Raw genomic sequence first — 19968 nt, forward strand, 5'->3', positions numbered from 1 at the left:
CTACTTATGATTAACCCTCCCGCAAGCATCCGCAACTATAAGAAAAGTATTAAGAATAAATTCTAACCATAGCATTAAACTCTTGGGTCCAATCGGTCCCTTACGGAATAGCGCATAAACTGGGGTTTAAGCTTCTGTCACTCTCACAACCCACCATCTATTTACTACTCCACAATGCATTCCCTTAGGCCCAAATATGGTGAAGTGCCATGTAGTCGACGTTCACATGACACCACTAAGGGAATCACAACATACATACCATCAAAATATCGAACACATATCAAATTCACATGATTACTTGCAACATGATTTATCCCGTCACCTCAAGAATGAAAGTAACTACTCACAAATAATAAACATGCTCATGATCAGAGGAGTATTAAATAGCATCATGGATCTGAACATATAATCTTCCACCAAATAAACCATATAGTAATCAACTACAAGATGTAATCAACACTACTAGTCACCCCCTAGCACCAATCTAGTTCCGGTAACAAGATTGAATACAAGAGATGAACTAGGATTTGAGATGAGATGGTGCTGGTGAAGATGTTGATGGAGATTGCCCTCCCCAAGATGGGAGAGTTGTTGCTGATGATGATGACGATGATTTCCACCTCCGGAAGGGAAGTTCCCCGGCAGAATCGCTCCGCCGAAGGGCAAAAGTGCTCCTACCCAAGTTCCGCCTCGAGACGGCGGCTCTCCGCCCCGAAAGTCTTCCCCTTATTTTTTTTAGGTAAAAATGAGTTATATACCAGAAGATGGGCACCGGAGGTGGGCCGAGGGGGCTACTACCCACCATGGCGCACCTGGGCTACCTGGCGCGCCCAGGTAGGTTGTGCCCACCTGACCCCCCTCTGGTACTTATTGGCTCCAATAATTCTTATATACTCCATAAAAAATCTCTGTAAAGTTTCAGCTTGTTTGGAGTTGTGCAGAATAGATGGCCTGACGTAGCTTTTTCAGGTCCAGATTTCCAGCTGCCGAAATTCTCCCTCTTGGTGTGTACCTTGCAAATTATGAGATAAAAGGCATTATAATTACTCCAAAAAGCATTATTATGAATAAAAACATTATAAATAACAGTAAGAAAACATGATGCAAAATGGACGTATCACTGCTTCGGAAGCAGCAAATGAAGGAGTCTGGATGAAGGAGTTCATATTCAATCTAGGTGTAATACCTAGTGAATCGGTTCCAATGAAAATCTTTTGTGACAACTAATATAAACGTGCCCGTGCGTTGCAACGGGAAGAACACACGGTCATAATCCAATAATCATGACTTATAACCCCTTACTCCCACGCACACATATGTTATCTAGGACCTCCTTCTCAGTATGACAGCCCACCGGTTCTGACGCTTATCCTCTTTTCCTTGAATTCAGTATTCGATTAATTTTTGATAAATCGAATTCAATATTCTCAAGATATGCAGAAGTTTTTCAAAAATTATGAAAATAAAAAACAAATTGATTGCTTGCAAATTATAGTTTGCTCCAAAAATAGAATAACCAACTAAGTATGATTAATTAATCATGTTAAACTAACAATAGAATTAGGTAAACATTGTCGTGGGTATCTACCTAAGCAATACAAAATAAGCATTAACATACTCTAAATATTCAAAAGGTAAATGTTTGAAACACACAATCTTTTACATTGATTTTGCTGAAAATTTATGTATTTTTTGGATATGGAAGGAGAAATTGTAAGACCTAAAAAACTATGGAGAGGCAAATCACTTACATGAGTTTAGATGCAAAGACTCAAGTCGAATCAAGAATAGCAATCCATTTTTCACCGTGATCAATAATGCGACCATACCGGTATTGGTAGTAGTTAAAATCATTTAAAAATTTGAGATGGTACATTCCAAATCCTATATGTGATCCACATACCAATATTATGATACACTTGCTCATATAGCTTTTCTGTGAGCTCCACGTGCATAGTACGCCTATTCAATGAGTGTCCTAGTATACTCCTTAGAGAACAGAATGAATACAAATTTGCATTTTTTTTTACTAAAATAGCAACCATGGGATAAAAACATATATCACCCATTGCATCGAGAAAGAAGTATTGATGATCACCAAAAAAAGATATTGAAGTGGTCATGAGCCCAAATATAGAATTGTAAGATGCTAATAATGTATGCAGATTTATATTCCTCTATATATTTTCATTATCCCTCTCATCGGAATATAAGATGCTATACAATTTAGCATGTATAATATGTGCAAAGTTAGCAAGTAGCCAGCTATAAATATTGGTCTAAAATAAGGATAGGGTAATAAAACGCAAGACATGCTACACCTCTTAATCTTCGTTTCTTTAAGCCCTTTAGCCTAGCAATAAGCCACATCGAGTGTAGTGAGGAAGATTAGATGAACAATGCTACATCTTATAAAAATATTTTCCTCACACAAGACCGTCTGCCTGTAATGTGTTTATCCTGATTCGCAAAAAAAGTTTTATCCTGAATTTCGTCCATAAACAGCGAGCATAAACAATTATAAATCTATGGAAATTAGTATTGTAAATCTGTAATCTTATCATCTTAGTGATGCACAACCAAATATAAAGCTAGCTGAGGGTGGCCGTTCTGATGTTGCTTGGCTAGCTTTCTATATAACAAAGGTTCAGTATAGAATTTTGATATACCTCAATTAGCCCAGCATAATGGTCCCGTGAGGAATGAAATAGGCAACCGGGAGGCTGATATGCTTACACACCATCAACATAAGATAGTTTCTCATAAACTACATCTGTGTATGACCATGGGTAACATCCGAATTCCTCAAATCAGTAGGTATTCTGCAGACTTGATTCTCCATAAAAATATGACAAACATGCACACCTCTAGAGTTCTTTCTTCTCTGAAAAATCTGAAAATGTACCAAGATCTGATTATAGAATATAAAAAATTGATCCGTTGAATAAGAAATTCGTACGAATATGCATGACAAAAGCTGAGATCTCAATTGTTCATTTCTAACGAAATTTGAGTCACACCTCAAATCTTCAGGCAGAGGTAGTTTGTTGTAGGCACAATCATAAATTTGCTAGAACCCTGTCGTGCAAATTACCAACAGAAAATTTGACTTCCTTTATCTATTGGAGGCTTACTGGATTCAATATCCATCTAACATCCTCAAAAGATGAGGTTGTTGGGGAGTTCTCTATGAATCGGAGCCTGCTCCAAAGCCTGTTGTGCAGTGATCCTACGATCAAACAGAAAGGTACATTCTGTAATATGTATTATTAAAGAACTGATGGACCATTCAGTTTTCTCTAATGCGATGAATTTTTCAACCATTACCAATGCACAGACCTTTGATGATTCAACTCACATTAACCATGTAAATATTCAGAGCAGTGGGGTACCTTGTTGTCGACCATTAGAGAAACTTCTAGTTATGCCTCACCGGCCAGTCTCCACACGACACCACTGCCCTCTCCTTGTCCTTCTTCTTTGCTCTCTCCCTTTTTGAACTCTTCTCTCTCGCTGGGAAGCAACTCCCATGACGCTTTTTGCAGGCAAGTAGCTTAACAACACTAATGAGACTGAATGTGCAAACTACAGGAGCACCAAGATACAGGGATATTACTGTCGGACGCGACCGTCAACAAATTCAACTCTAGTGTTAATAATTGTTGCCCGTAGGAAATAAACCATCCTCTTTAATAGTTCGTTGCCTCATTTGTAGAAGTCAAAGTCTGTCTAAGGCTTCTTGACGTTGGTTCGGTAACCCTTCTCGAAGTCCTTGGGCAGGATAACATTACCGATTTTTGCGGATAATAGGCGTGCCAGCTTCCTGTCAAATAGCAGCAGACCGAAAACGAATGTCACAGCGAATAACATACAGGAGGAGGCAGAAAAGGGGTGCCTAATTTACACAAGCAATTACATAACATCTCATAATCAGGCGTTGCTACTGCTATTATAGGTGTCAATATATATGAAACAAATGTATGGTTAGCAGGAGGCCACCCGTCGAAAGAATTAACATGACAAAAGGGCCATCAGCTTTCCCCCAAAAATGGCAGATCCGCTGCTTACTGCTCACGAAAACATCTGACCTTATGGTCAAGTCGTCCGCCTATATTTCTGATCTCATTCGTTTTCCGCATTTACTGATAAGCTTTTAAGAGTAAATGATTTAGAAATCATTATCATTTTCTAATTAAGCTGAGGCAATGAAATTTCCTATGCTGAAGTTGTACAAGTGAGAAAGGATGTTCACGATAATGAAAAGGCACTCACATCATCAGCATTGATTTTATCCTGTCTGGAGACAATCTTCCAAATCAACTCACATTAGCAGCACTGATTTTATCCTGTCTGGAGACATGATCTTCCAAATCAACCTCGTCACTCAAGTTCATCCTAGCATACAAACAAATCAACCTCGTCACTCAAGTTTATCTTAGCATACAAACCTGAAAGAAAGGAGGTCATCCTAATTATCAGATGCAAACAAAACATGATCTCAGAAAGGATCAAGAAACTAATATATTCAATAGTTAAATTGAGCAGACCGCAACCATTGCGATGCTCCTGCTTGCTGAAGTTGTGGAGGTCGGATTGAAGGCGTGGTGGTGGTGGACCATGACCAGCACGGATCGGTGGACTCCGTCCTAGGGGCAGCGCACACCCCGACCTCAACGCTCGAGCTCCTCCCGAGGAGAGACGCCGCCGCCGTGAGCCATGTCTCCTGCCCGAGCCATTCGCCTGCATCCGCGAGTGCGCGCGCCGGAGAAGATTAGGAGAGGATGGGGAGGGGAAGAAGAACAGGGCGACGGAGGGGGAGAAGACCGGGGGAGGGCGGAGAGGGCGGGCAGCGGCGGAGGCTAGAGAGGAACGGCGGCGGAGTTGGCGGATCCGCAGCGGCGAGCGGTGGTGGGGCGACGATGGGGCGAGGGCAGCGGCGGATCCACTCGTGAGAAGGAGAGGCGCTCGGGCTATTGGGGACTCCGGGTTGATTCTTAAAGAGGTCAGGGACTTTTTTGCAACAACGAAGCGTTTTTCCCAGTTCCACTTAAAAAAGGAGTGCGGGTTTAATTATCAAAAGGCACAGGGACTTTATTGCAAAAACGGCACGACGGTGAACCCAACGGACTCAACCCGTGCTTTATTATTGGCCACTGTTAGGCGTAAGCCGACTGATCCTGGGAAAGGATCAGCCGCCTCGCCAGCCGTAGATTCGCCCTGATTAGGACGGTTTGATCTCCCGTGGAGTTGACCACGTCCTTGCTCCAACCCCACCTGTTCATTCTTTCCGCAACGCCTCCGCAACAGCTCCGGCTCCCAGCGCATGCTCGCGCGTAGCTCCGGCCAGGGCACCAGCTTGCCGTCCCGTAGCACCCGCACCGGCAAAGCTTGAATGACAGCCCAGCGAAGCGACATTGCAGCCCCGACGACCCGGCGACGCTTCAACACAGCAGCGGTGACGCCCAGTGAAGCTCCAGCTATGCAGATCCGGCCTCGGCGGCGCTCCATTGCAGCCCCGGCAACCCCGACGGCGCTTCAACGCAGCACCGGCGACCCTCCGTGAGGCTTCATTGCAGCCCGGCGACTCCGGCAGCGCTCCATTGCAGCTCCGGCGGCGCTCCATTGCATGGACGGCGAAGTTTAAACGACCCCGGCGACCCGTCATTGCAGCCCCGGCGACCTCGGCGGTGCTTCAATACAGCACAGGCGATGCTCCAATGCAACATCAACGGCCTGTCGATGCTCCATAGCAACTCCGGCGCCCCCCGGCGATGCTCCATAGCAACACCGATGTGTTGCGTTGCAGCTCTGGTGCCGGCCACTATGCCCCCGTTGCACTGCAGCTCTGTCACTCACAGGCGTGTTGCACTGTAGCTCCGCCGACGGCACACAACACCATGGTCGTTGCCCTACGTCTCCGTCGCCGACGCGCAACACCATGGCCGTTGCGCTGCAGCTCCTCCGCTCACCACCCGCGTTGCAGCTCCTCCGCTCACCACCCACGTTGCAGCTCCGCCGTCGCCGCGTAGCGGCACGCCCGTTGGGTTGTAGCTCCACCGCCCACCGAAGGAGCAGCCCGCGCTCCCACCTCACAGCGCCGAGCCCTCCTTGCAGAACTGCTACGGCTTATGCTGCGCCGCAACATCGACTTTGCAGCGCCGGTGGCCGGGATGGGAAGAAGTCGTGCTTCGTCCTCCTTGCATCGTCGGTGGCTGATGCGGTCTCGATGTTTCGTCACCGGGGGAGAAAGTGGGGATACAAAAGAGAGAGCGGCTGTTGGGGAGATAAGGTGGAGAGAGCTCCGAACGATGCCGACCTCTTTGTGGTGGCCGGCCTTATGGGAGAGAGAGCCGAGAGGAAGAGGTTGGGGATAACAGAGGCGACAGAGGTAGGAGACGGAGGAGACGAAAGGAAAAACGAGTGGCTGTTGGGGAGATAAGGTTGCGCGAGCGATGGGTGGGTCTGATAGAGACACGTGGAGGGCACAGCACGCGGCTTATTTTCTGAGAAATCAGTCGGATGAAAACAATACTTTTCCTTTATTATCAGGGAAAGATACTGGAGCAATTGCCTTGGCGAAGGAATTCAGATTTCACAAAAGAACCAAACACATCAAGAGACGCTTCAACTCCATCCGTGATCAAGTCAAGGAGGGAGACATAGAGATTTGAAAAATACATATGGATCTGAATGTGGCAGACCCGTTGACTAAGCCTCTTCCACGAGAAAAACATGATCAACACCAAGACTTCTTGGGTGTGTTAGAATCATTACATTGTAATCTAGATTATTGACTCTAGTGCAAGTGGGAGACTGAAAGAAATATGACCTAGAGGCAATAATAAAGTTGTTATTTTATATTTCCTTATATCATGATAAATGTTTATTATTCATGCTAGAATTGTATTAACCGAAAACTTGATACATGTGTGGATACATAGACAGAACACGGTGTCCCTAGTAAGCCTCCACTAGACTAGCTCGTTAATCAAAGATGGTTAAGTTTCCTAACCATAGACATGTGTTATTATTTGATGAACGGGGTCACATCATTAGGAGAATGATGTGATGTACAAGACCCATCCGTTAGCTTAGCATAATGATCGTTAAGTTTTGTTGCTATTGCTTTCTTCATGACTTATACATATTCCTTGGACTATGAGATTATGCAACTCCCGGATACCGGAGGAATACCTTGTGTGCTATCAAACGTCACAACGTAAATGGGTGATTATAAAGATGCTCTACCGGTATCTCCGAAGGTGTTTGTTGGGTTGGCATAGATCGAGATTAGGATTTGTCACTCCGAGTATCGGAGAGGTATCTCTAGGCCCTCTTGGTAATGCACATCATGATAAGCCTTGCAAGCAATGTGACTAATGAGTTAGTTGCGGGATGATGCATTACGGAATGAGTAAAGAGACTTGCCGGTAACGAGATTGAACTAGGTATGAAGATACCGACGATCGAATCTCAAGCAAGTAACATACCGATGACAAAGGGAATAACGTATGTTGTCATTGCGGTTCGACCGATAAGGATCCTCGTAGAATACGTGGGAGCCAATATGAGTATCCAGGTTCCGCTATTGGTTATTGACCGGAGAAGTGTCTCGGTCATGTCTACATAGTTCTCGAACCCGTAGGGTCCGCACGCTTAACGTTCGATGACGATTTGTATTGTATGAGTTATGTGATTTGGTGACCGAATATTGTTCGGAGTCCCGGATGAGATCACAGACATGACGAGGAGTCTCGAAATGGTTGAGAGGTAAAGATTGATATATTGGATGATAGTATTCGGACACCAGAAATGTTCCGGAGTGTCTCGGGTTCATATCGGAATACCGGGGGGTTACCGGAACCCCCGGGGGGAAGATATGGGCCATATGGGCCATAGGAGGGAGGCACACCAGCCCACAAAGGGGTGGCGCGCCCCCCACAGGGAAGGGGACCGAATTGGACTGGGGGAGGGGGAGGCGCCCCCCTTTCCTTCTCCCCCCTCTCTCTCTTTCCCCCTTTCCCTCTCGGGTAAAAGGAAAGGGGGGGCGAATCCAACTAGGAGCCCAAGTAGGATTCCTCTTAGTTGGGCGCGCCTAGGGCCGGCCTCCTCCCCCTCCCTCCTTTATATACATGGGGGGCGCCTACAACACACATCAATTGTTTCAAGCCGTGTGTGGCGCCCCCCTTCACGGTTTACACCTCCGGTCATATTCACGAAGTGCTTAGGCGAAGCCCTGCGCGGATCATTTCACCATCACCGTCACCACGCCGTCGTGCTGACGGAACTCTCCCTCGACACTTTGCTAGATCAAGAGTTCGAGGGACGTCATCGAGCTGAACGTGTACAGAACTCGGAGGTGCCGTACGTTCATTGCTTGATCGGTCGGGTTGAGAAGAAATTCGACTACATCAACCGCGTTGTCAAATGCTTCCGCTTTCGGTGTACGAGGGTACGTGGACACACTCTCCCCCTCTCGTTGCTATGCATCTCATAGATAGATCTTGCGTGAGCGTGAGAAATTTTTTGAAATTGCATGCTACGTTCCCCTACAGTTTGACTATGTTATCTGGACAGTCATAATAATTACGCTACGACGTTTGCGGCAAAAAAAAGGGTCTAACAGAATTGTCATACGCGCATATACTCGCCCCGGCCTCTATAATTTTTGAAGGCCGCTCCAAATAATGGGACGCAACCTCCAAATTTTGAGAATGAGGCCGCTCATATGGAGTGAGCTGCAAACCCAATCGCACGCTGGTTGGAAATTTCAGCCCGTTCTTCCTCTTTCTCTCCCTTTCTTCTGAGTCCGTACCAATCACGCGGTCGTGTTTCTTACTGAAAAACGTGTCCCTTAGTGGCCAGCAGGGAGACTAGTGACCTTTTTGTATTCGTTACTAACGCTTTTGCGTCGTATTGTAACCTCAACTATCTTTTCCCCCTTAATTAATGGGTGAGGCAAAACTTATGCCTCCATTTTGAACAAAGAAATTACACTCTGGACATGTATTCCTCGTAGCATGGTAAATAGAGGAGCGGGCTACGGAAAATACACTTTGGTTCCTGGTTGTATATGCATCCTATATGGGGATTTTTTTAATATTTTAATAAAAAGTCAAAATAGGTAAGAACTATTTTGAAAAAACACTTGACTTACTTTTGCACTGATATATAAATCTCGCCAAAAAAAACAAAAGTTGACCTCATAGCAAAAAAGACAAAATTTATTTGCTATTATAGGTCACTATTCACATTATTTTAGTCAAAATTTTGTCTTTTTTGAAAAGAAGTCAAAAGGATATTTTTTGTGGATTTTATTTCCCACGAGTACAATAGAAGGTCAAGTTTATTTGAAAAATATTTTCAGGAATTTTTGACTTTTTGTTGAATTACTAATTTTTTTCCCATATAGGGTGCATATGTTCCATAGACCAAAAGTTCCCCTCCAGCGGGCTACTGGCTATATACTGATGATGCCATGTCAACTTTGAGCCGTGATTATCCCCCACAATGTTCCAGACCAGTACGACTTGTAACACGTACAGCTCATATACTGGAGAGAAAGCTTTACCAGCCTCTCCGCTTGTGTCAGTATAGGCGAAAGTTTTCAATCCTTAAGAGAAAGAAAACATAAATAGGATGGAGCATCAGTTAGCGATTTTATTACGGGATGTAATCGATCTCACGGCAACGACCACATCGATCTCGGCTTGTACAAAGCAGAAACTAATCAACCTGTCTGGTCTGGCACACACCCACACACAGCTACTATCAACATGAACCGCCGCTTCGCTAGCTGCAACTGCATGCCACTACCAGTTTATTTCACGCCGGCCGCCGGCGCCATCTAGCACTTCCTGCCCAGGCGCGGGTTGTTGGCAAAGCTGCACCAGATCAACAATGGAGATGCATGCATGCATGGTCAGCGCTCACGAGCAGTGGTGGAAGCAATACATGTATAGCATCAACTTGAGTATGAGAACAAATTGTCGTATACTGTAGGCGGATGTGCTAGTAGTGTACGTACCTACTCCGAGGTATGCGCTGAAACGCTCCAGTCGTCGGAATCGGGCCGCAGAGGTTGTTGTTTGAAAAATCCCTGCAAACGAAACGTAGGGTGGACATGAAAACGGAGAACAAAGGAGTGATAGACGTGTGTGACTGAAACATAGTGCGCGCAGAAGAATTGGAATGCGGAGAATACATGAAGCTGATGAGCTCTCCACTTACGCATGTTTCAGGTTGGACAGCCCAGCCAGCTCCCTTGGGATTGGCCCTGTCAAACGGTTGTGATCGATTTCCCTGTTGATCAGTTGCCAAAAGAGCCGGTCAACACCTTTCCGAAAGCGTGCGTTAACAGAATCATTAGTAACTTGTCACAGGCAGGATAAAGTGGGTTAGAGAGGCTCACAAATATTGTAGCCGGTCCAGTTTGCCAAGCTCCGGCGCCAGAGGTCCGGACAGGTTCATTTTGTTAAGATCTCTGTTAAAGCAAAGAAATGTATATACCCTAGTAATTAGATGAGTACCGGAGGCACACACAGGGACTAAATCAGAGTCGCGCGTATGGGAATGGAGGTATCCAAGTGCACTTACATGCGGGTGACGCGGTTCTTATTGCGGTCGCAGGTGATGTGGGACCAGGTGCAGGCGTCCACCAGGTTCGGGTCCCAGTTCTTCAACTCGCCATTGGGGTCCTGTAGGCCTCTCCTCAGGGCCGAGAGCGCGTCCACGTCCTGGTTCGCCGCCACTGGCGTCAGCAGAAGGGTCGACGCGAAGGTCGCAAGGACGATCGCCACCAGGGGCAAACGTGATTCGGCCGCCGTGGGTGCCATAGGTGCAAGGCAGGGCAAGTGTTGATGTGATGTGAGGGGAGCAGGCCAGCACGGTGGCAGATTGTCTGTGATGTTTTGCTTCGATGAACGGGAGTCGGTTTGTGTGAGGGGTTTTAAAGAGGAAGTGGAGCAGCGCGAGTGGGGATGGTGTGTGTGGGAACGACGAGTAGGTGCCACCAGCCACAGTTTTTCTTGGAAATCAGTGGCACCGCCCGCCCTAAGGCTACTACAGATACACCGTATCTTAAGATTTCATCTTAAGCACTAAATATATATATAATAACTCTATCAATGCACTATATCTTAGTGTTACATGTACACTAGGCTTCATTTAATATAGATTATACTAGCATCTTAACATTGTAGTATATTTGAGATATAGTTCTTTTTAACAATATTTGAGATATATATAGTTCATCGGTGTAGTTGTATCTAGTATAAGGTATGATGCATGCATTGGTAGAGTTATATCTACACACTCATCTAATGCGGAAGATATAATATTGGTATGATGCATGCATTGGTAGAGCTATATGAATACGCTCATTTAATACGCTTAAGATATAATCTTAAGATATGATGCACGCATTGGTAGAGTTATACATATACACTAATTTTTTGCTAAAGATATCATTTCAAGATATGATGCGTTGGGGGTGCAATAAAATAAACATCGCCAACATTTTTTCAGTCACTCACGACCAGTATTTTCTTATGTTAAAAATATTGCCCTCACTAATTTTTTTACGGAAATGCTTCCGTTCAACCGAATGATTTTCTAGCGTCGTCCACCACCTCAGCAACTGTTAGATCTGCCTTTTATCGGGCAACCCGTAGCAACTCACCATAGGATAGCTTTGCAACGTGGCCCTTGTGGCAATCTCTTCGAGCGCAACAAGAGGTCACTTGCAGACCAACGAGGGGAGAGTAGGGCGGTTGCCGGCGTGCAGCGGCGCCATGGCTAGGCACGACAACGAGCAAGCTCGGGCGGTTTCCAAGATCTGCAGAGGAGAGAGGAGGGTGATAGACTAGGAGGGAGAGGAGGAGAAGAAGGAGGGGAGGAAGGAGAAGGGCGCGGCAACATGCTGCTCCAGCAAGCTCACCGGCCGACGCAGCAGGCGGCAGAAGTTGCGGAGCTCAGGGTGGACGAGCTTGTGGTTGGCAGCGATGCAGGTCCCTCGACGGCAGCCTCCCAGTCTCAGGTCCACGAGTGCAGATGCTTTTTACAACAAATGCCTTGTTGAAATTGCAACAAGGGTCCTACTGCAATTACAAGAAGGGTCTTGTTGCAATGACGACGGATATGGCCACGAGATGAACATGCTTTTGCAACAAGGGTCTGGTTGCAATTGCAACAAGGCTCTTGATGCAATGGCGATGTTGATGACCATGAGTCGGAGATGATTCAGCAACATGGGCCATGTTGTATTTGCAAGAAGGCTCTTATTGCAATGAGGGAAACGGCGAATAGAAAAGCACAATACGATCGCATAATGAGCATCACAGACCGGACGGCTCGCGACATGGCCAACCTATTCAATAGATCAGCCGACCAACACATAGCACGCCCCAATTATTTTATGCAACTTCATACATGTCAAACATTGATGTTTCATGCTCGTAGTTGTGGGTTAAAGCTATACGTGAAATCGCCATGCAGAGTAGGTCATCCTTTCTCTTTGATATTCTCGTGCCTACAATTCCGACAATTTCTCGTGCCTACGTGAAATGGCGATCTTACACATATTCTCATGTAGATAACTATTTCAGCCTACAAGTCCTCTTAAAATCTCACATAGTACTCCCTCCTATCCGGTTTATAGGGCTCAATTCAAAAATCTCACCAACCAAGGTAGATGGTGAGTGGTGGAATACTTTTTGTAGTTTGCGAAAGCATCCAATTAGTGCTCTTGTTTTCCTCAAAAATATATGTTTACCGATGCATTAATTACAATGCATGCATGCATGCATAAAGTACATGCATTGGTCAATATTCTCTTAATACTTGCATGCGATGATTTAATGCACCTTAGAATGTGAACTTGTGATGGGGAACAACCAAATTGAGCCTTATAAAATGGAAAAAGTAAAATTTTGAGATAAGCCCTATAAACCGAAAAAGAGGGAGTAGCTCGCTAGCACTAAATGTCGTAGAATTATGTGCACGATTTGTTTCTATAAAAACCCAGTGGGTTTTTACTTAGCAAAAATGTTCCATGCACAAGAAAAGCCGATGCATATTTTTTCCGTACTCACTGATGGTTGGCCACCCACTTTTGGACACTCTTTATGTTTTGTAACTGTTGGCCTAATATAGCATGGTTATCGATTGGGTGAGCTGTTTGTTATAGATATACATTCATGTCATATGCAGGTGGTTTTCTTCCTATGGGATCAAAAATTGGGGGCCATGGGTTAAAATTGTACATGTAGTTAAGCATGATAATACGTATAGACCGAAGTTGTTTGATGTTTGAAGTAGAATATACGATCAACCTTTTCCTCACAAAAGATATGAGAACGAAAGAAAGTATTTGAGTATGTTTCAACAAATGAAAGTGTTCACTCGCAAAAAAAAACAAATGAAAGTGTTGTGCACATATTTGTTTTACATAATAAAACTCCCTCAACCATCCCCCTACTAAAATCTCACGTTAGTATTGGACCATGCTGTATGTAAGATGGGTTTGGACTTTGTAAATGGAACAGTGTAATATTTTGAGGTTGGTAGGCGATGGGGCATGAATTTTTCACCATTCACCCATAACCTCAAACCCGCCATAGAGATATGAATTTTCCATAGACCACCATTCATTTTCTTTTCTCTACTTTTTTTTTGCAAGGTTATACCGCCGTTACTAAAGTCACCTCATTCCCTGTCCCACATATCAAAGAAACATGGCTTTGAGCTGCAATCGCCATATCCCTCAATCCAAACATTGCCTTAAAAATTATGTCCAAAATAGTTGCCTAGAAGAGAATGTTCTGGCAAATGCTTTGATGCTAACAGTTTCTGTTCTTCCAGAAACGCATAGCTGTGAGTTATTACCTGGCATGAACGGCAAAATGCATGTACCAAAGCATCCACCTCCACGAAATGTTAAAAAAAATAGCTCGAGTAAACAAAAGGAGTACCCATTAATTCATAGCTATCTGATCTTTTACTAGCTATGGTCCTTTTTTTCTCAACCAAAGGCTTTCTCAACCAAAGTGGTATGTGATTCTGAGCACCACTAGCATTGAAAGCCTTTGCTCTGCCGAACTTGTGAATCTTCTCAAAGTAACAAAATATACTACTGTATGTATTATTACTCCTTGAAAGGAACATTGCTCAGTGCTCTATTCATAGCACAGGACTATCCCCCAATATGGCAAACAGTACAACCAACCTCGTAAATGCAGAGTCATCCAGTAGTCAGGTTGATTTGTCAATAAAAATGTTGCTGCCAACATCCCAGATCTATGGCAGAGGAGTCAATATAAGGTAAGCAGATTCAATGACTGAACTGAACAGAAATGTACAACTACCAGATAGCTTCATGTAGCTTTAGGGCCTTGGTATTGCGTGTAAGCGTGCTCTGTTTCTTGCTACATGTTTCAGCTGAGGATTATCCTTCGAAAGAAGGGGATTGCTAACTGGGGACTTTAGAAACACCCTCATAATTACAAAGATCTGTATGGCGAAATACGACAACGACAACAACACTTAGTCGTGACTGAAGGGGTTGGGACAGATCCGAAGGTCCAAACAGTGCTCAATCTGTTGTTAAGACGATATATATTCACATGCGATCGGCCATCCGTGGAGGTTAATAACTCACAAGTGTTCCCTTTGTAAGGAAGGCTTTGCTTTATGACTTGCTCAAACCAGGGTTTGCCTTAAACTCATCCACTTGGAATGCGGGATCGCATATGTTGGTCTTCGGACAGAGTTCTTGATCCCATGGGCCGACAAGATGGGATTCAAACCCTGGCTGTGCAACACCCCGGACCGCGTCTGTTGACAGATCATCCAACCGTGGTTTCTTCGGAGAAGGCTGTATGCTGTCAGGGTAGTCATCTAAGGTAGGTGGTGAATGTGAAAGCTTCCTCTCCTCAGAACCTTCAAGTGAGCCACCAAGCTTTTGCTGCTCCTCTATGATCATCTGCAAGTACTTCCCTTGTGCTTCAATTCTCAGCTGCAACTGCTTTTGAACCTGACAAGGTAACATGTGATGATTTAGTCTAGTCTTGAAGGCTTGGAACGAAAATTTAGGTTGGCTCCCAAGAATACATCTCAGAGATGGCAGATTTAAAAATAAATAGTGCAAGCAAAATAAAAGAACCATTAATAAGACGCAATCAAGGACAAAGTCATTTACAAGGAACCCACCCAAGTATAACTTTGGTAAATAATGGTTTAGTAGAATGGGGCAAGAAATCAGATTGTTGGAGTAAATCCCCAGCTAACAGCTCGAAAAAAGTACAGCATGGATATGGCAAAATCCATTATATAGGAAAAAACAAATAATATGATTCAAAGAAGTTCACATGTTTTCATCACAAACCTCGAGTTGTTCATGGAGCCGCTTCTGAACTTCCATTTGCATCTTCAATGCTTCATTGATTTGTGAACCCCTGAAAGATAAATGAAGAATATCTCTGTAACTATGTGATGTATTTTAGCATGATATCAACCAGCTTAAAAAGCCTATGTTAGCAGAGGATACAATCATGTGCACAGACAATTGAGTAAAGATCACTTACGGTGCAGAATCTGCATTAGAGAATGAATCACTAGAATCCTTCTTTTCGTCCTTGGAACCTACACAAGCTGCCAATTTTAAAAACCAAAGCTTTCTCGGTATGAAGGAAGGCAAGAAGGGGAGTGTGCTAGGAAGGCAATGAAGCATAGAAGGGCATTTTACCTTCAGCAGGCGATTCTGGTATGTACTTTGCAAGGCGATACTTCTACACAAGCAACAAGAGAAACAGAGTATTAGTGACCAGGCGAATATTTATTAGCTGTCTCCTCAAAAGAGACACTCTTTACCTGCAAATGGCTCTTCACGTGATAAATTGTAATCCCCGGTACACCCATTACAGTCAGTACTCCTTTAGGTGTTGCTCCTGAAGATGTGATGATACCAATACATTAACAAATGCCAGATGCATTGTACCTTGTGTACTTCAAATAAATAAACAACTATTATAGAAGGTTGTTTAGGGTTATCGATACATCAACAGTTTCCAATGCGATTGGGTAAGGTAACATGGCAGACACAGTTCCAAAGGATCATATTAACAACTTCTAGCAGACTAGCATGAATCATTGAAACATGAGGAACTTGAGTTTTGTGGGGAAGAGAAACTTGTGTGTTAACAGTTCATGACCTGAGATATGCAGCAATCTCATGGTAAAAAAATGCATAAATCTGCTTCATAAACATTTGGAATATAAAAATTAGTTTAAACTTGAGTTAATATGCATGATACACAATGGATTCGACATACAACCACCAAAGTGCAGGTTCTAGATACGCATTGTCCCACACCATCTAAAAATGTTTTCACTCAGAAATTGTGCTGCTGACAAGGTTCATGAGAAACCAAGCACAATGAACCAACAAAATAAACGAAATTTATACATCATATCAAGTAACAAGCAGAATGAACCAACAAAAAAACGAAACTTATACATCATATCAAGTAAAACCACGAAAATTAATACTTAAGAGAGAATACCCACTATCTGGTCCACCAAGTTGGGCGATTGCATCCACAAAACGACTATGAAGATCAGAGGTCCATCTTAGACGTTGTTTCCCACTCCCTACAGGATTGGCAGGGTTGCTTATGTTGGATCCACCGAAAGCTCCAATATTACTCACATGCTCACTATTCTGAGCCCTCTGTGGTGCAAAGGGCACAGAAAACTTCTTAGCATGGTACATCATGAGAGTACTGCAACAATTGCAAGAACTTGTCATACACATGAGCAAGACTAAGAAATGTTATAATTTAGGATGAAACAGGCCTACATTTCTGATGCCATCCTGTATATCTAAACAAAACATATCAAGTTGACGGCAAAAGGTAAATACAGCACACTGAGCATTTTCTGGTACGATGAAATTTCATCATTTCTGAGACAGTTCATGAAATCCCGATCAGCATATTTATCTTGAGATGTCGAGAAGTTGGTAAGTCTCCTGGTTTATACTTAAAAGGACTTGTGCTACAAGTAAAAAAGCAAAGAGGGCGAAATTGAACATGAAAGACAATATTGACACAACAGAGCACCATAACCAAAAAATAAATAAAAAATCTTTTATACCTAGTGGTAGTATTAAAATATCCAAATAACCAACACCTAATTTTTTTAAGGTTACAGATGTATAGATGAATTTAAACCTCTCCAAATCAAATGAAGAAGACAAATTCACCCCAGGCTGCTAACTGAACAACACACATGGTAGGACGACAAAAAAAAAATTGCAAGCAACAGAGGAAGACCAGTTGAGCTAGCTTCCTCCATTGTCCTGCATCTTGCCATAGAACTGCAGCCCTAGAGGAGTCATCCTCGAATGCCAATCGAAGTCACTAGACGACCATGGCAAATGATCCACAACAAATGAATCTGGATGAGCAAAATTCACGCTACAGGTCGAATCGATCGAGATCACAGGCCATGTCCAAATACCAGGGCCAGCACAAGATTCCAACCGGGCCTTTCCGGCCTCAGAATCGCACAAGTCAGCACAGCTCATAACCGAAACAGGTTTATGAGCAAGGAAATCCCCCAAAACGTCAGAAGCGCCGCCGCCACCCAAACGTGATCTCCCTGCCTATCAATACCGTTCTTCTCACATCCATCCACAGGCGACAGCCAATGGAATCTCAGGAGAAGCTCCAGAAAATCCACTCCGAGGTCGGTAAAATTCACACTAACTAGGCTCACCGCTGGCAAGGCAAGAGAGGAGCGCCACTCACTCACTCACCGGCCTCTGACACGCAATTCCACCGCAATACGCCTCACAGAGCCGCGATCTCGACCTGACGGACGACAAAACCTCTGGGCAAAACACCCGCCCATTCCTCCCACAATAACAGACACGCTCAGCCGCCAAAGGCGAGTCCAAGAAATTCAGTAAAGAGGCCGGCAGGGGGGGCGCAAGAGCTGGGAGCTGAGCCGGCGCTTACTTACCGGCACGGAAGAGCGCCGCCGCGAGCGGGACCCGGCGTCGTCTCCTCGCAGGTGCGCCGCGCTCGTCGGGGAGAGAGGGAGGGAATCAAATGCTGCGTGCGTGCAAGCGTGCGAGGCTGCGAGCTGGTGGCCGGGGCCAATCAGGCGGAGGCGGATGGATGGCCCAATCGGGGCGCTGGGGTCCGGGCGGGGCGAGGATGGGAGCGGTGGTGGTGGGAATGGGAGGGGAAAGCGGCAGGTGGTGGTGTCCGGCGAAAGCGACGCCGCGAGAGCGGAGCGCTTGGGAATCGAGACACGCACAGATCTTTTACACTCGTCGTCGGAGGGACGAGCGCACCGTGGGCCTGGCCCTGGGGGCTGGGCCTGGGGCAAAGAAAACCGCCGGGTCCCTTGGGCCCTGTCAGCGAGGTACCGCCACCAGTGATGTGGCAGTGGAGTGGCGCTGTACCAGATCTTTGTTTGTTTGTCAGACTCAGAGCGTCGGAGCGGCGAGCACGGCTTTCTCTTCCCTTCGCTCGCCGGGGACACTACACTGTTCAACGGCGGGACCGTGGTTTGTTTTGTCCGTTAACACCGGAGAATCTTCGGGGCCGCGTCGCATTGATGGCAGATTCCCTCCGCCTGCGCTGCCATTCCGTCCCATCCCGTCTAATCCATCCGTGGCCCATCACGTGGCGCACAGTGGCATGCCCTTGCCATGATCGGACCGGGTGCACGTGCATTCGTTTCCGCTCTTTGCGTCAATGTACGTAAGTTATTACCGCGGACAAAAATGCCAGTTACTGGATACTAGAAATGACCAAGGAGCACGACGGATAAAAAAGAGGAGGAATAAAGCCGTGCCCGCAAAATACAGCTGCAAAGCGATGGGAGGATCCTAGGAACAAGTGTGGGCGACGCAAGCGATCCCGTTACAATCATGGCCCGGGAAGGATTCAAGGGGAAGAAAGGAGGAGGAGCCATGATGCCCCTATCTAACGGCAAAGGAGGGCTAGCGAGGGAGGGAGGAAGGAGGAGGACGGAAAATCAACGAGGGTTTGGACAGAACGAAACGCGGCATGGATGCGAGCGCGCAGACTCGACGGGGAAAAGTACCTCAAAAGCAACGAGGGTTTGGACAGAACGAAACGCGGCATGGATGCGCAGCGCAGCAGAGGACAGGTGAGCCCACCAGCTGCGGTGCGCCCGTAAACAACTCACGAGGAAGCAGAAAGCTCCGGCCGGCGACAGGTCATCTCGTGTCATCTCAACCTCCGTCGCTGCATGCGCATGCGCGCGCGCGCGAATTGTTAAAGGAAGCCGTGGACTTCCGTTTTACGGTTTCCTTCTTGTTCAACTTCAACGCAGCGCTCTCGGGTCCGGTCGGTCGGTCGGTCGGTCACCCGCTCTGCCCAGCCCGTTTCCTTCAGATGTTGGATACTACTCCTCTCCTTGGACTGTGGTAGGGGCCGGCCAGGGAGGAGGGCCCGGGCAGCGGCTAGGAGCGGATCGATTCGACCGGACGGCGACGCCATCGGCTGCAAAAGCGTCGTCGAGAAAAGCGTCGGAAGGATTCGGGGTCAAGGCAGCGGATTCTCCTCGCTCAGCGTTGCCACCTCCCCCGCTTGCATTTTCTCTCCTTGCGCCGGCTGCCACTTGAGAGACGACTAAAATTAGGTTCGTGTGCGGATCGAATTCTTCTTTCTTTCTTTTTTTGCGGGAATGTAGCAGATCGAATTCGTGTCTACTACGTAATTCATATTGCATCCAAAAACAAAAACTTCATTCTTTCGCGGGTGCGCAAAGCTTGCGTAGTTTTAATTGATAGAAAAGGTTGAAGTGAGAATAAAGGGGTGCATCGCATGGCACAACTACAATTTGGCGTAAACATGACGTTCGAACAGAAAGACTTGGGATGCTCAATCCAAACAGAGCGCCAAACTACCCTGGTCAAGAGAAACAACTCAA

At 45.6% G+C, this 19968-nt stretch overlaps 2 protein-coding genes and 1 long non-coding RNA gene across 8 annotated transcripts; all 3 read right to left on the minus strand.

The window, feature by feature from the left end:
• Positions 1-278: 278 nt before the first annotated feature.
• Positions 279-5007, minus strand: LOC109784021 (uncharacterized). 5 transcript variants are annotated; one of them, XR_005755762.3, is made up of 7 exons: positions 4825-4967; positions 4554-4740; positions 4273-4395; positions 3393-3823; positions 3021-3229; positions 2670-2893; positions 279-1012 (listed from the first exon to the last, which is right to left on the minus strand). It is a non-coding gene; the product is annotated as an uncharacterized lncRNA (long non-coding RNA). The 5 variants fall into 5 exon arrangements; XR_012184219.1 differs by having other exon boundaries at positions 4548-4740; XR_002237796.3 differs by having other exon boundaries at positions 4554-5007.
• Positions 5008-9635: 4628 nt separating this feature from the next.
• Positions 9636-10959, minus strand: LOC109784019 (leucine-rich repeat protein 1-like). The gene is made up of 5 exons (XM_020342621.4): positions 10597-10959; positions 10412-10483; positions 10231-10302; positions 10028-10099; positions 9636-9884 (listed from the first exon to the last, which is right to left on the minus strand). The coding sequence occupies exons 1-5, from the start codon at positions 10833-10835 to the stop codon at positions 9848-9850; spliced, it is 492 nt and encodes a 163-aa protein (XP_020198210.1). The 5' UTR covers positions 10836-10959; the 3' UTR covers positions 9636-9847.
• Positions 10960-14315: 3356 nt separating this feature from the next.
• LOC109784020 (myb family transcription factor PHL7) lies at positions 14316-18301 on the minus strand. 2 transcript variants are annotated; one of them, XM_020342623.4, is made up of 7 exons: positions 18022-18301; positions 16564-16778; positions 15868-15944; positions 15743-15785; positions 15582-15639; positions 15383-15452; positions 14316-15031 (listed from the first exon to the last, which is right to left on the minus strand). In XM_020342623.4, the coding sequence occupies exons 2-7, from the start codon at positions 16769-16771 to the stop codon at positions 14687-14689; spliced, it is 801 nt and encodes a 266-aa protein (XP_020198212.1). In that variant the 5' UTR covers positions 16772-16778; positions 18022-18301; the 3' UTR covers positions 14316-14686. The 2 variants fall into 2 exon arrangements, with proteins under 2 accessions (XP_020198212.1, XP_020198211.1); XM_020342622.4 differs by having other exon boundaries at positions 15582-15648; positions 18022-18289.
• Between the last annotated feature and the right edge of the window lie 1667 nt (positions 18302-19968).

Source organism: Aegilops tauschii, chromosome 1 (genome assembly GCF_002575655.3).
Source record: "Aegilops tauschii subsp. strangulata cultivar AL8/78 chromosome 1, Aet v6.0, whole genome shotgun sequence".
Classification (NCBI taxonomy): domain Eukaryota; kingdom Viridiplantae; phylum Streptophyta; class Magnoliopsida; order Poales; family Poaceae; genus Aegilops; species Aegilops tauschii.